Here is a 16,074-nt window from a genome sequence, read left to right on the forward strand (position 1 = left end):
CTTTGACTACTAGCGGTAAATATGCTCAATGACCTGTGAAAGGATGTTAGATGGGGTGGGTCTGAGTTATTACAGAGAATTCTTTCTTGGTGTCTGGCTGGTGAGTCTTGCCCACATGCTCAGGGTTTAACTGATCGCCATATTTGGGGTGGAAGGAATTTTCCCCCAGGGCAGATTGGCATAGGCCCTGGGGTTTTTTTGCCTTCCTCTGTAGCAATGGACATGGGTCACTTGCTGGTGGATTCTCTGTACCTTGAAGTCTTTAAACCGTTATTTGAGGATTTCAGTAACAGTCTTAGGTTAGGGGTCTATTACAGGAGTTGGGTGGGTGAAGTTCTGTGACCTGTGTTATGCAGGAGATCAGACCAGATGGTCATAATGGTCCCTTTTGAACTTATAGTCTGTGAATCTATCCACGATGACTTCAAGATCTTTCTTGAGTGGTAACAGCTACTTTAAAACCCATAGTTTTATATGTGTAGATGGGATTGGTTTTCAATGTACATTTCTTTGCACTTATTAATGTTGACCTTCATCAGCCCCCTGGTTTTGTGAGATCACCTTGTAACTCTGCAGTCAGTTTTGCAGACCCCAACAAATCATCTTTATTTGTCTGATAATTCTGTTCTTTACTATAGCTTCAACCAATTTGCCTGGTACTGAAGTTAGGCTTACTATCCTGTAATTGCCAAGATCACCTCTGGAGTCCTTTTTAAAAATTGGTGTTGTATTAGCTCCCTTCCAGTCATCTGGTGCAGAAGTTTGTTTCAGTGATAGGTTACAGTTATTTTGCAGTTTCATATGTGGGTTTGTTCAGAACACTCTCATTCATTCTCTCAAAAATTCATACACACGTTTCAGTAATGTCCGGATTTAATCCCACATATTTATCATCAGAATATTAAATTAATGTGCGTGCGCGCGTGTGTGTGTATTGAACCATATATATATATATTATAAAATTGTGGGTTAATTTTCTGATTGTAAATATGTGGGATTAAATCAATGGCAAATATCCCATCGACTTCAGTATGGCTAGGATTTACACTTAAATGTTTCCAAGATGATACACTGTCCTCCTGTTATGTTTTCTCAAAATCAGTTTAGGATTTGATGAGGTGAGTTTCTATATGCATGAAATTCTGGTTCAAGTTGCTCTTAATGTGCTTTATCAAACTGAAAATGTGTGTGGCTGAAAAGATTTATTGAAAAGCTTTAATGTAAAAAAAAGAGGATATCTGCTTGAAGGGACACTTCTCATACAAGTTCTAGACCAAGTAATAAGTTGAATTATTCCAATGCTTGTTTTTGTTACAGGGAATTTATTTAAAAAAACAAACAAAAAAAACCCCTACAGTTTAAAATTCAATGCAGAAATTCTGTTAAAAATAATAAAGATGGGGAAAATCCCTATCCTGTATGGACAGAAATATATTTAGCTGCAGTATAAATTAGTGTTTTGAAATGTTATTAATCAGCAGCTATGATTTCTATATTTTAGTCTTTTGCTTGAAAAAACTAAAACAAATTTCTTCTGTCTCTTTAAATTATTTAGCCTTTTCAGCATTCAGTACGCTGCAACCACTCTTGAACATAGGAAATCTTTTCTTTCTTGAACTTGAACCTTCACTACTCAGGATGCACTCCATTGGTGGATAGCATTTACTGATTAGTTCTTCCTCCTGTCAGTCAAGTGTGCCTATCTAGCAAGCTATTCTGTCACCATAGTGGGGATCTGTCTATGCCTGGAATTGATAGCAGGTAGAGAGAATGCTTTGAAACAGTCCTTTATATGATTTTTAGTTTCACACTTTATTGTATAAAGGAGATGTCTCGTCTCTGGTATGGCAAGAAGGGAAGAAAACACCAAGCAATTAATCATAAATACACTCTGGTAATTTTTAGTGATGTGTTTTCATGTCTGTTGTTGCTGGCATTATTGTGGTGGTGTGATGCACAGTCTAAGCCACAGTTTTTAGAAGTTTAAATTTAGAATTGGTTTACAGGATGCTAAATTTGAGATTTTTTTTTTTGTCATCTTATCTATATGCTGTGAGACTGAACTGGACTGCAGTGTTCAGTTAAGTGGTTATGACTAAAGCTTTTTAATTTGTTTAGCATTATTTACAGTAAACAAAGTCTGTCTTAAGTTTTTTAAAACACTTATCATTTTGGTATCTAAGAGCTTTTCAATAGCTCCAGTAGCACATTTTTTCTTATTTTAACAAACTGAATTTTTGTCAATAAATAGTGTTCAATAAGTGGTTTTAATAGGCATTTTAAAATATCAAAATTTCTACTTACTTTATTTTATATACCTTTCTAGAAATTACTATAATAATATTCACAGAGAATTTCTAAATCTCTGTAGACTCCCAAGATGGTTTTAACAATTACGGATATTAATCGTGTACTTTCTATGCTTTTTCCTCTGCTATATTTAGGAAAATATAATGTAGAAAATCATTCTTCTCTGCTTACAAAGCTTTATTGGAACTCTAGGGGGAAAATATTCTCAGATTTCCAAAAATGGTAATACCTTAGAGAGATTGACTTCAATTCTGGAGTTGGGGTGCTGTAGAATTGTTTGTATTATTAGATTATTTCATCCAACTCTGATTATAAGACACTCCCTGATGGAGAAAGATCTGTGATTCGTACCATTGTATTGTGATTTGTTACTTCTGGTTTTCTGACATGTGTTCATGACTTCTTTACCTACCTACTGTTCATTTCTAGTCAGGTTGTAAACACAAATGAGTGTGAAATTAGTTTGTACAGTGTGACAAGGTCTTCATTTGTAAATGTGTGCTTTCAAAAGTTAGTTTCTTTTTAAATGTGCTTGAGGTAGTAAATCTCCATTTTGCAGTAGAGGGAAAAGGTAATATAAACAGCCTAGTTTTGTGTGTCTGAGTGTGAACATTATCAGAAGATGTGTTAAAGTTCTGGAGAAATGTAAAGTCTATCAAAATACGTTTTATCTGTTTTTTTAAAAGGTCAGTTTCTGTATTGAGTATCCTAAATTTTGGAGATCACAATTCAAAATTGTATTTTTTAAATTTGAAGACCACCCTATTTAAAAAAACAAAAACTATTCAGTGTTCTGAGCACATCCTATCTGAAGATCAACTCTGTGGCATAGCCAAGATCCAACTTTGGTTCTAAAGAAAATAGAAACAACGAGAGTCCTGTAGCACTTTAAAGACTAACAAATTGAATTTCTGCAGGCATAAGCTTTCATGGACTGCAATCCACTACATCAGATGCAAGAAATAGAAATAAAAAAGGGGGTAGATATATACATCCAAGGGTAAGGAATAATAATGGGGAGGGTAGGTGTTAGCAAAGTCCATTCAGATAGAGTAGATGAGGCCTATTCACAACCGTTGATTAGAAGGTGAGAATGTGTGAACAGTGACAATTACTACTTCTAATGAGATAATCATTCCAAGTCTCTATTCAGACCCAGTTTGATTGTGTCACGTTCCAGGAGTTCCAGCTCTGCAGTTTCTTGCTGAAGTCTGTTTCTGAATGCATTCTTTCGTTTGACCACCCTCTCTTTTATTTATATGAGGGAAGTCGAGCCGAAGGGAAAAACATAAAAAGCAGCTTTCTTTTATTATATAAAAATGAGTCGAGCTGGAGGTGGTAAAGCTGATACCTGTAGATAGCTCTCACAGACCAGTCAAAATATTTCTGAAGATGATCTTCCTGGTCTGAGGAGACCTGAGCTGGAGACTTTTTTTGTTTGTTTTTTTTTCTCTCCAGTGAAGCAGCATGACACTGATGACTTGAGTTATGACTATTGTAGAAAAAAGAAGCAGGGAACAGAGTATCAAGCTCTTCATATTGTACAATGCAGAAAGAAATTGGGAAGTTCAAGGAAGAAGTGGCAGTGCTTAAACACATACCAACAATTCCTGTGGTTTCATCAATGTTCTTGTGAAACTGGGAGGAAAGATCAGTAGGTGTGGACTAATTTAAATATTATGTATTATTGGAATGATGTAAGAACCTAAATAGAATAGTCTTTTCTCCTGGTTGGATATGGCTTTCAAGCATCTTCATGATGGAACTTAGGTAGTTTTAAGGTTATTTACCTGAAATGTTTTTGTGGCAAAAGTGATGAAGAACCTGAACTGGAGGGAAACTCTTGCCAGCATGTCAGTTTGGATTGGAACAGCTTCTAGTTGCAAGAGATTGAGCACCTTATCCAGGGGCAAAAATAACCCTAGCTGTAAACAACAGAATTATTCCAATATTTTGGGAAAACAGGAAAGTCAGCCTTCCAATTTTTACAGCAGATCTAGTTGTAACTTCTGCTTTGCCTTCTCCTTTTATTCCTGTGGTCTTATAACATAGTAGAAGATGTTAATGGTGTTAAAATGGGAAAAATGTGTAAAACTACTCACTCCCCCAAAGCACTTTGTTTAAAGGTATAAGTCAGTACAACAGAACAAACAGTAGGGCATGGTCTCTCTAGTTGGAGTGCTTTGCATAGCTGGAATTCTATGCAAAGTTTCTATAGCTAATCTAGCCTGGGGGAAAAATCAGCATGTTAGTTTTAGTGCTGATTAGCAGTAAGGAGGGAATGGTGGTGTAGTCTGTCTCAGTAAGAAGTTGTTATAAAATTGGAAATAGCTTTAGAGAATTCAGTATCTTCATAGATTTGTGAGATTTATGAAATATGGTAGTCTAGGTAAGAAATCAAGGATCCTAAAGCTAATGGTAGTTGCTTTTTTTTTTTTTTTAGTATATTAAGTTATGAGTGAATAAGGAATTTAACATTCAGGTGTATCTTCTGTGCTTTCTACTTTGCCCTGAAATATTTAGGAAAATAAGCTATGTACAACATCTTATTTACCCTCTGGCTCAGGCTTCATTTACACTGCACTTTTCAGCAATATGGAGAGTATGTACATGGGTAGACTCCCAGCACAGGGTTGAGTAATAGTGTATGCCAGTGTTTCTCAAATAGTTTCTCTAATAGGCTGAGTTGAAGAGTTCCGCGAAAAAGCAGAACCGCACCCCCGAAATCAACACAAATCGCGCGCCGCCGAACAGCTGTGAGTGCGCCGCCGAAAACCGCTTACAGAGTGCGCTGCCGAAACCAGCCTACACCGCGTCGCCGAAAAGGGGAAGATTTCCTGGACTTGTCGGCGGAGGGTATCGCATGGCCGCGCAAGGGTGCCGCGGCAAAATATAATTGAGAAACACTGCTGTATGCAGACAGTCAGGCATGGCTTAAGCAAGCAGAGTACAGACCTATCTGAAGAGTATCTACTCAAGAACCTAGCCTACAGGGCCCTCTACTTGCCAAAGCCCTAACTTTTCATCTACGCTGCTGTTTTTAGCTGTGTAGTGCTCTGCTGCCTCCCAGCCCCACCACTGGGAAAGACTCTAATAGTGGACTCAGCCAACATTTGTTTTAACCCTGTGATGCTGTAATAAAGAGGATGTGTTTAAAGTCCTATTAAGTGGTGTTTTGTGCTAAGATGTGAGAGTACAGTGTACCAATGCTACATCACGGAAGTCTAAACTTCAGTAAGGGTTTAAACTCCTATGCAATTCCTTTTCTTCACTGATGGCTAGCTAAAAGACCTTTTTGCGAAGCCCAATTTCTGTGATTGGGTTTCATTTATGAAAACATTTTGAGTGACCTGATCAAAATTTTACTTTGTATTATCAGTTTGTGAAAATGTTCACAGTTTTGACTTTTCATCCTGAATTGAATGGGAAAAAACATGGGAACCTGAAACCTCAACTTCTCATGGGATGGGAAAACAGTTTCCCACCCAGTTCTCTGTAGCAGTTCCTGTCAAGTGGTATCACTGAATCTCACGATACCCAATCCCACTTGAGTATGAAGCTCAGCACCTCTGAAAACCTTCCCCACTTCAAAAACATGTGTAAAATAACCTATATCTCTTTTCCTAATGTAGACAAACCTGCTGTCTCTGCCTCTGTTAGTCCTTTAAAATGGAGATAAAGCTTACTCATCTGTTACAGATCCTAGCAATTGTTCCCTCTTGGCCACCCACTAGGACTGCTGTGAGGGGAATCCAAGTCTCTGCTGCTGTGGATCCCCAGGGTATTTTTAAACTCCTGGAGCATGAATGGCACAGCGGCTGAACTCTAATCTCGGGGTCCCTGGGCACACACTCAGTGTTCAGACCTGTCTGGCACCCCCCTCCAAGTGTTGGAACCTTCTGAGCACAATATTGACCCTTGAGATTTTGGGGCATATACACACACCCTCTCTCCCACAACTCTACTCCAAAGGTGTAAAGCTTCTGGTTTACAGTCTGACACTTGGTGTCATGCAGCAGTTGTAAAGCCGTTGTCACATGCACACACTTTGCACTAACAATGTTATGCTCTTTTATGCTTAATCATGTACAGGAGAGTACAGATCATACCAAACAATAAACAGTTGAAACCGCACTATCCCTCACTAGCTCACCCTTCACTTGGGAGCCCTTAGGGGATCATATATGTTCCTTGAGGCAGGCAGGATCCTCCACCCCCTTACCTACCCTGCCGCAGCTTCCCTGGTGTTCTGCTGCTTAACGGTTCTCACCCCCAATTTCCCCCCCTTTGAGTTCCTTCATAGACTCTCTTTGGGGTCATCTGCTTCTTTTGTTCTGCCTTTTGGTAACTTCCACTGCTTCCAAACTGTCCTTCCTTCAGACAACAGGAAGAAGTGTTCTTTCAGCTAGAATAAACATGTTGCCCCAGAGACATGACATAACCCCTTTAACGACTGGTGGATCCACATGTGTTGAGGCTTTCCATGACACAGTAACTCCATGATACAATTTCATAAAATCATCCACAATTCAGAAGTGGTGCAGACAGAACCCCCAAGTCATCACAACATCACAGATTGAAAATATTGTTGCAATACTAATTAGTATTACTGGTAGCTTCATTTCCCAAGATTTCTGAAAACTTCTTTGTCTTCAATTTTTAAATAAACGTAAATTTTCATATTAATGCTGTCTTTTTTGAAATGTGATAACTTTTAAATTTTACTGGAATTAGCCCATGGATTTTGACCACATTTAGTCACTTTCCTTTTCTGTTGTATTCAAGTATGCTTTTCTCCTAAATAAGCATACATGGTATAAACACCAGAATGGTAAACATGCAGTTTGTCCTTGAGACCGTTTTTTGCTGTCTTCTGTTATCCCTTCCTTTACTGAACTGAACTGGACACAGTAGCAAACAATCTGTAATCTATACCCTCCAGAGAATAAATTGAGATTAATGTGAATTACTAAATCAGAGAGAACTATTGAGGACTGTCTTTCGTGCTGTGTAAAGAAAGCATATAGTGTTCTACTGGCTATAGTTGCTTTGTAATCATGAGTTAATCTTTTCATTTTGTCTCTTTTCACCTCTATTAACTAATTTCCTTCCATAAACTTTTTAGTAGAGTGATAATCTCAGTCATTAGCTAATATGCTAATCCTGCATTTCTGTATAAAATGGCAAATTTCCTAGAAAATATCCATTCCCCACACTGAAATGTGGAGGGAGAAGCAGGAGCGCTTGGTATTGTGCACAAGCATTTGTGGTACCAACAATTCTTGAAGGGTTCTCTCAAGAATCACTAATATGTTTTGGTACTATTGCATCTGTCAGTTGAATTAGTCTTCTCTAACCTTCTCCCTCAGTAATTGCATTTTATTTGAAATTTATGTAATTATTTATATGAAATTATTTCTGATAGTTTCACACAAACCAAATTTGTGTAAAATAAATAATAATACAACATTATAAAAGGCTTGATCCCAAAAGGTCCTGAGTCCATATCCTGCAGCACACACAAACATGAGTAATCCTGTTGACTTCAATCCCACACATATTTTTAACACTAAGGAAGTAAATGCTCTGTTGGATTGGTGCCAGAATGCTCAGCGCCTTTCAGGATAAAGCCGTTAATTTCCACCAACAAATGTATAGTAGCCCTGGAAGGAAATCTCTCTCCCTCTGATGGCATATATCCCCCCCCCCCCCCCCCCCCCCCCCAAATGCCTCCTCTGTGGTCTGACTCCAGATCTAAAAATAAAGCTGACTCTTTGATACAATGTTAAGACATCTGCAAGAAGAACATGGAGTTTCTTCTGCAGGCACTTGCAGAAATAGTATATGTAGACATCCAACCTTGCTTTATCTTTAAAGTACAACTGCCTGTGTCTTTTGAAAGCGATCAGTGGAACTGTCCAACTTAATTGTGTAACCAGAATTTGTACAACAAATTGTGTAGTTAGCTGTGTATGCTAGTATTGAATAGTAACATACATGTTTGAAAGCAGAGGGGAAAAAATCTTTCCCTTGTTACTCCAGTGAAGAGCAGTCCGAAATCTCTGAAAATCAGTTAGATGGGATTGTATGTTTTAGGAGCATAGTTCTATCCAGTGTATTCTTAGATTACTGTGAAACATCTGGTGGAGTTCTTGTTTAACTTTTTTGATTAAATATATAGGGAGTGGGGATGAACTTTGAGGGTAGAGTGTGATAAGTAAGTAAAGCTTGGTCTTCACCGAAAACTGAGACACATAATTAAGCCAACTTAAGCCCCAGTATAAAGTGCAACAGCTGTATAGTGTAGTGTAGATGTAGTCTAAGGGCTGGTCTACACTAGAGAGTCTTGCCCACAAAAATCAGCAGCCAAGTCAATTTCATTGGACCCCACTCCTCAGGATCCAGAAGCCCTTGGCAGCTTCCCCCTGGGAACAGGGAGGGGCTTCCTCGATTCAGAGTGGGAAACGGGGAGGGGAGAAGCCCAGGTCTGGCTCCCAGTGGGGAACAGGGAATGTAGGGGGGCAGCCCACAGGGAGCACAGGAGTCTGTGGGGCTCTCAGCTCCCCACACTGCCCCTCTTTGGTTGGTAGAAGTGCTCTTGGTGAGGACGCACTCCACCGACCCAAGGAGGGTTGTTTGGAGATCAGCCACTGCAGTAATTGCAGTGTGTACATCATCACTCTTTTGGCGGAAAAAGCTGACTTTGGTTGACAAAAGCCTCTAGTATAGACCAGGCCTAAGGCTGTGGCTACACTGGAGAGCTTACAGTGCTTGCTCCGCTTGCACCGTTGCAAACTCACTAGTGTAGCTGCTGTAAATTGACGGGAGAGAGCTCTCCCGTCAATTTACTTAATCTACCCCCAACAAACGGCAGTAGCTATGTCGGCAGAAATCCTCCTGCTGACATAGCTCTGTCTTCACTGGTGCTTAGGTCAGTGTAACTTAATTGCTCGGGGGGTGGCTTATTCGCCCATGAGCAACATAAGTTATACCAACATAAGTGGCGATGTAGACATAGCCTCATCATGCAATACAACACAAGAAGGACATAACTCTTTTGCAGCAGCATAGTCTGCATTTTAGTAATTTTAATTTTATTTCTGATCCCCTTTGTTTTATATGCTTTTGCAGAGAACCATTATAACTAAAAATTCCAATTTTAGGGCCCAGTTCAACAAGATATTTAAGCAGGTATCTAATTAATCACACCCATGGTCCTTTTGACCACAGTGGGATTACTACTCAGGTGTTTAAGTATTTTGCTAAATCAAAGCTGCCTACATCTGTAAGGAAGGAGGAAAAAAATCAATCAAACAAGAGAGCACTTGGTCTTAGATATTTGCTGTTCTTCTCAAAATGATTTGCAAATGCATATCTTATGAAAACTTTTGGTCTTATTAATGCATATCTAAATTTTATAATATAAAAAAAAAATTCTTTATAGCAAAGACTTATTTCCCTAGCAAGCTCTCTTTGAAATCAGAAGTTTTATGAATATTGAAGGTGTTAAGCATTGCAGTACAGGTCCTGTGGTGGAATACATATTCAGGGAAAAACTGAAAATACTCTTACACAAAAAGGCACTGTTCATACTTTCCCCAAAGTAAGTGATGTAAATATCATTTCACAACAGTATTCAGTTCATGAATGGTCCCTTTATTTTCATATAGACCAGCTATAGCCTCTAGAACTGTCTTAAAATGTTATTCAGTTTTTAATGAGTTTGAAATGAGATGAGCAAATTGATTGGGAAAAGTTCCAGATATGCAAACAAAATTTAAGCTTGCTAATTTTTAACCAAATATTATCAAACTAAAAGTGGATCTGATTGTTTTGGAGCTGGCTCTGCAAGAAAAAAGTGGTGTTTTTATATCATCCAGTAAAAAGGCACTCTGTTTTCATCAGATATGTATGCCTGCACTGTGGTCTAAAGCAAAATTGTTCATCCTCTTTTTTTCAATGGCCCCTTCAATATGTTAGCATCACGGGTTGCTTTTATCTACTCTCACTATCACATGTGCAGAGGATACAGAAGCCTTTTTTTTTTTTTAACTAGTAAATTTGTACACGGGTTAATGATGTTGAAAGCCCAAAGTAATTAAATTGCTGTACTTATTTTTTAAAAGTGTGGTCTAGCTTTGGAGTGCCTTCCAATTAAGTAAAAAGGATATGTTCCAGCAATATCCACTACTAGCTTTTTAGTGCAGTTTCTGCATTTTATCAAGAAGAGAACTATCCTATACAAACAACCATCTTTTTGCCAAACATACCTTAACACTTCCATTTTAAAACACCAACCAAACAAAAAAAACAAACCCCAACCCTCTTCTTACAGTTCGTTTAAATCCAGATCTACACTACAGGCTCTTGCCAGCATAGCTGTATTGGTCAGGGATGTGATTTGTGCCTGACATAGTTGTGCCAGCAAAAGCTCTAGTATAGACACAGCTATTCTGGCAAAACTGTGTTTTTGCTGGTATAAATTATTTTTCTTGGAGGTGGTGGGGAGAGAAGCTGGAATTAGCTGTATTGGCAAAATTGCCCTTTTGGCAGTATGAATTGCATCCATGTGTTGGTTTAGTATATGGCAAAGCCTTTTGAGTGTGGGCCTGGCCGAACTGATCATTCTGACATTTTATAAACATTGCTTTGAAAAATATAAATCCAAGACATTGCCAATTGTCTAATGCTTACTTTATGCTCCTTCCAGCTGCTTGTCGTATCCACCTGTTCTCTGAAGTCTTCTGCTTAGATTGTAAACTCTTCAGGGCAGGGACCATCTCTTAGTTGTATTCATACAACTTAACATAATGGAGATAAGGCTTTTAGGTGCTGCCACAATAGAAGTAATAAATAATCAGCTCTACTGGCCCAGAATTCAATAACCTCTTTTCTTAATTTCAAATTCAAACTCGGTGCCTCGTTTTCTCTCAGCTATTAGGCCTCTAAAAGGCAAGGGCTGCAAAAGTGCTGTACCCACACTTTTTTAAAGTGGAATGTTAGTTTTGTTAAGCACAGTCCCAAATGCATTCATTAACACTGTGCTATGACTATGTACTTTCTGCAAATTTTCTTCTTTTGAGCTATTGATGATGGAAACTAACATTCTTTCACACTTTCTCTCCAGTTCAATAACAGTCATGTTTTTGTTCCTGAGATGTCTGACTCCTTCTTCAGCATGCCCTCAAGAACTGAAGTGGAAGGGAAAACTGTAGAGGGATTAGGGTCATTAGTACTGTGCACTTTGGTGCTTAGCTTTGGAACTAGGTTTTTAACAGTATTTGCAATATTTCTCTCCCTCTTGTTAAAGGGGGAACCAATCTCACCCAGACTGAGGAATAATTTAGAAACAAAACAGTGATCATATCTGGGCCCTGTCTTTTGGTTTTGCTTCTCCATTCTTACACACTATCAAGTCCCCTTTACTGGAGAACGGTTGTGATTTGGGCCTTTTAGAGTTTTCATGCAGTCTCCAGAAAAAGGAAATGCTGAAATGAGTAACAGGGAAAGGGGAGGGATTAAAGCTTAAAATCTAAGATGTAGAGACACTAACAAAAAATGAAGTGAGGAAGAGATGTAAATGTGGGAATGTAAAAGGCTCAAAGAAGAGGAGAGAATAGAGTTTCAGCAAGATAATTGAATTGAGAGCTGGAAGAAAAAACGCCAGTACAATTTTAATTTTTTTTCTGCCCTAAACTTGGAATCTTCCACTCTCCAAGTTGCAATGAGCTAAAATTTTTAATTTATATCTCTACTGTCAAGGATTATGGGCTCTTAGCCCTATATGAGTCTTCTAAAATAGGTACACAATTGTACTCAGTTGAACAGGCAATTGGCCGCTGATACTACTTTGTCATCAAAATCTTTAGAGCCTTTCCCCATATCACTTGCCTCAAACAAGAGCAAATGGCACCTAAGGCATTTGGAGAGAAATCTTCAACACTTAGGTCACTTTGGAAAATACATTTTGTGTTGGGCTGTTTGTATTTACTATCCTCTTGATAAAAACAAACAAAGAAGAAACCCCATCACTAATTAGGATTAACCAGTTAAGGTAACATGGTGTATCCTGAGCATTCAGTTCTTGGTTGTTGAGGCATCCTTGTAATTTTCTGTGTTTGTTAATGCAAATTGATTTGTATTTGTGTTGAGTTCCTGTCAGTGCACAGTAATGTTTCTTTACATGCCGTATGCTATTGTGAATAAGTAACTACAATACATCTAGGTCACTTAAGGTAAAAATACCCCTGCACTAGACATTCAGTAAGTCTTGTTGTTTTGAAATATTTTATAAATTCAGACCTCTGACTTGCAAAGAGATAATATGTAGAAGGGTCAAGATGTTATAATGCTTACACAAGTATTTCTTAGCACAAATGTTTAAATGTGGAGATCAACATTTTTCAGCTTGGGAGGTTTAAGTTAGGAACCCGAATTAGTTTCCTGATCCCCCGAAGTTCTGAATACTGTCCGGTCCTATAGAAGTCACTAGGAATTGTGGCTACTCAAGTGTTCTGAAATTCAGACCTTATATTAAATACCCAACTTCTGGTACACAAGAGGGAAAATGGTGGTGATGGTTTCTGCTTTCTTATAGTATGTTTGTTAGTTACTAGATTGTATGTTAAATGTTTCTCAGAATAGCTTGATATAGGAAACTAAGAGAGGTGTTCTTTCTGCATGTGAGCTACAAATGGAATAGAAGGTGATCTTTAACTAATGCAGAAGAGATAGTTAACATCGGGGACCATAATGCAACCTTCACAGGACTGAAGAACTATAGTGTAAAGGGCTACATGAAGTTACATACAGTGGGAAAGGGAGCAGTGCTATTTGCATGAGAAGAAAGAAAGCGGTAAATCCAAAGGAAAAGATGGAAGTACTGAATGGAGTATGATAAATGCTAAGGAGATAGCTAAGAGGTAATTAACATCTTGGCATTCTTTAACTTAGCAGCTACTTGCCTTTCTTTATGCTCCATCAATTAGAATCTGAAATCGATTGATAGTAATTTTTCTAGCCTTACACACCCGGGATTTTTGGGAAGGAATAGGGATTGGTAGTATTTAGACATCTGTTTTTCAGCTTTAAATTCTACTTAGAACAAGGTTGGCTTTTTTTTTAAGTAATAGTGTATGCTTTACTGTTCTAAAAGACAAACTAAGTGCTTACCTGTGGGTGAGACAGATCATAAAGGGCATAAGCCATTATCACGTTGTGCAGAAATGTTGGTTTTTTTTGTTCCCTCATGCACATTTAATTGTTAATTTAGCAACATAATTTTATGGACTGTCATATCAAATTTATTTTATAGTCCTACATTAGGACATTGAGATATATCAGATCTTTGATGCCGTTTGTGTGTGAAATCCTAACTTCACTGTGTGTACTCATCATAAGTCATAAACGTCTTACATGCGCATCAAGTCCTTGCAGATGCAAATTTCTCTAACATTTTAAATTTTTTCTTTTGTCATTGCAAATCCCTCTCCTCATTACACTTCTGCATTTTTTTTTCTTTCCCTTTAATTTTTTTCAACTGTCAGTGGAATTATTGTCTTCCTGTCTCCATATTCAGGTAGTGTCAGTGGCTGAGTATCACCGCAGGATCGATGCTCTAAATAGTGAAGAACTGCGCACACTCTGCAGACGTCTCAAGGTGCCCTCTTCGTAGTTAAACCCCTTATCCAGAGACTAAAACATCTTTCTCTGTAGTGGCCTTGATCAGGGCAAGTCCCATATTCAGTGGGTTTGTCTTGGCTACAACACTACAAGAATCAGCAGAAAATTCCTTTCTCTTGGATATGTGTTTATGCACTGGTATGATGGAGTGCTATAGCTGTGTGACAAAACTATCATTTCAGAGTTTAAAATCAGAGGAATTTTCTGTCATCTTCAAAACTTTGTTCTCATTACCGTTTCCAGAGTGATGAGAACTTGTATTTTAATTTCTGTTTTGGGATGGTGGCTTGAGTTGGATAGAAGCTTTCCTAAAAAGAATGCAGAGGAGATGGAGCAATCCAAAACTCTGTTTACAAAATTAAAAAAAGACTTTCTCAACTGTATGTACTTTTGAAGTCTTAAATATTTGTTAGGATCTTATATATAAGAATTCCAAACTCTTTTACATATATTAAGCCTCACAACTTCCATACAAGGTAGGTAAGTGTTTTGCCTTTTAATGGAGCTGGCATTAGAACTCCCAATCCCTAAAGAAGCAGCTCAGGATTAATTCTGTAAATTTATCCAATATTAATCTTGAATTGACTCTTGCATTCTCTTTAGGTATTTCTATATGTACTTTGGCATATGCGCACTTTGGAATTGATGTGTACATTATGCCAAGTTTATTGATGAAAGCATATCTAAGAACTTTTTAAAAATATGAAATTATCTCAATTCCATGTGTATTTCTAAGTATCTAGCTAATGAAATGGTTGGAAGTTTGGATTTTCATTTTGTTTGAGTAGATTTTTGCAAATGGCTATACAGAGGAAAATGTTGTCATGGCTTTGCTTCCTCTGCTTATTTTAGTAGACAGTGTTTCAAAGTGTTGTCTTATTGATCTGTTATGTTGTCAAAATATTGGTTGACAGTGATAAAATGTATGCTACTTTCTAAAATATGGGTTTGGGAGCTTTAGTTTTAAGAAGGAAATTAACTTGCCTACAAATGCCTTATGAGTAGCGTAAATTGTATAAAATCAGTAACTTAAACTACATGTTTTGCATGTGGTAGTGTATTTTATTCTTTAATTTTTATTAGAGTATAAACATTTTATGGTATTCTTGAACAGCAGTTATCTTTTGTAGATTTATAGTACTCAAATGTGCCATAGTTGAAATTTTGGGATGGAGACCAAACGACATATGCTGTATAAGTAGTAATTAATAATATATGTAATTGGAAGATGATGTTGAATATATATATATATATATATATATATATATATATAGTTAGCTTGTTCTTTGTGAAATTAGATGTTAACAAATGCTTTTAGTCTGAGATAAATTCTAAGTAATAAAAAGCTTAAGCCTTGTTTGGTGCATTTTATAGTGCCCTTCTCAAAATGACTAAATAATGCAAATTTTCTCAGTTTAAGAATTAATGTTAATATTATAATCAAATTACTATTACACAAATATTCCTTACCTTCATATTTTACTATGAGTAACTTTTTATGTTTACTGTCTATCACAAGTTAGTTTTTAAAGTTGATGTTTCTTAGCTGTTTAATGGATTATTGCAATTTAACTTCTGGATTTTTACTAGTTGAAAGTGTTTTCACAGATTCTGAAAAATTGGAGAGTCTCCTTTTTGTGTCAAAACTGTTCTCCATCTAAAAACTTAACATTTGGCAACAGTTACCACAAAATGGTGTCTGAAAAATTGCAGTTTTCCCCTGTATTCAGAATAGGAGGTATATGTGGTAAACCATATGCTGGCAAATGTTGACCGTAATAACTTCTAGTATTTTCCTGATAGATGCATACGGGCTAATCCAAAGCCCAATGAAGTCCATAGGGGTCTTTCTAGTGACTTCAGTGAGTTTTGGCTCAGGCTCTTCAAATAACAATAAAACATAGCTCTTATTTAGCACTTTTCATCAGTAGATCTTAAAGCATTTTACAAAAGAGGTCAGTATCATTATTCCCACTTTACAGATGGGGAAACTGATGCACAGAGGGGAAGTGACTTGTCCAAGGTCACCCACCAAGTCAGTGGCAGAGCTGGGAATAAAACCCACATCTCCAGGGTCCCAGT

At 37.5% G+C, this 16,074-nt stretch overlaps 1 protein-coding gene across 8 annotated transcripts in view; it reads left to right on the forward strand.

Moving 5' to 3' along the window:
- The window catches only part of OXR1 (oxidation resistance 1), a 443,668-nt gene that overhangs the window by 413,701 nt on the left and 13,893 nt on the right, over positions 1-16,074 (forward strand). For 3 of the 8 annotated variants that reach the window (XM_067537380.1, XM_067537381.1, XM_067537386.1), the window contains one exon: positions 13,889-13,969. The exons of 3 other annotated variants lie outside the window; for them this stretch is intronic. In XM_067537380.1, the coding sequence (XP_067393481.1) occupies positions 13,889-13,969 (81 nt within the window). Of the gene's footprint in view, positions 1-1,784; positions 1,895-13,888; positions 13,970-16,074 lie in introns of those variants that run through there. 2 more of the 8 variants (XM_067537387.1, XM_067537384.1) reach the window with 2 other exon arrangements.

The sequence above is a fragment of the Emydura macquarii genome, unplaced genomic scaffold (genome assembly GCF_026122565.2).
Source record: "Emydura macquarii macquarii isolate MOO-44397 ecotype Brisbane River unplaced genomic scaffold, CSIRO-AGI_Emac_v2 contig_383, whole genome shotgun sequence".
Lineage (NCBI taxonomy): Eukaryota > Metazoa > Chordata > Testudines > Chelidae > Emydura > Emydura macquarii.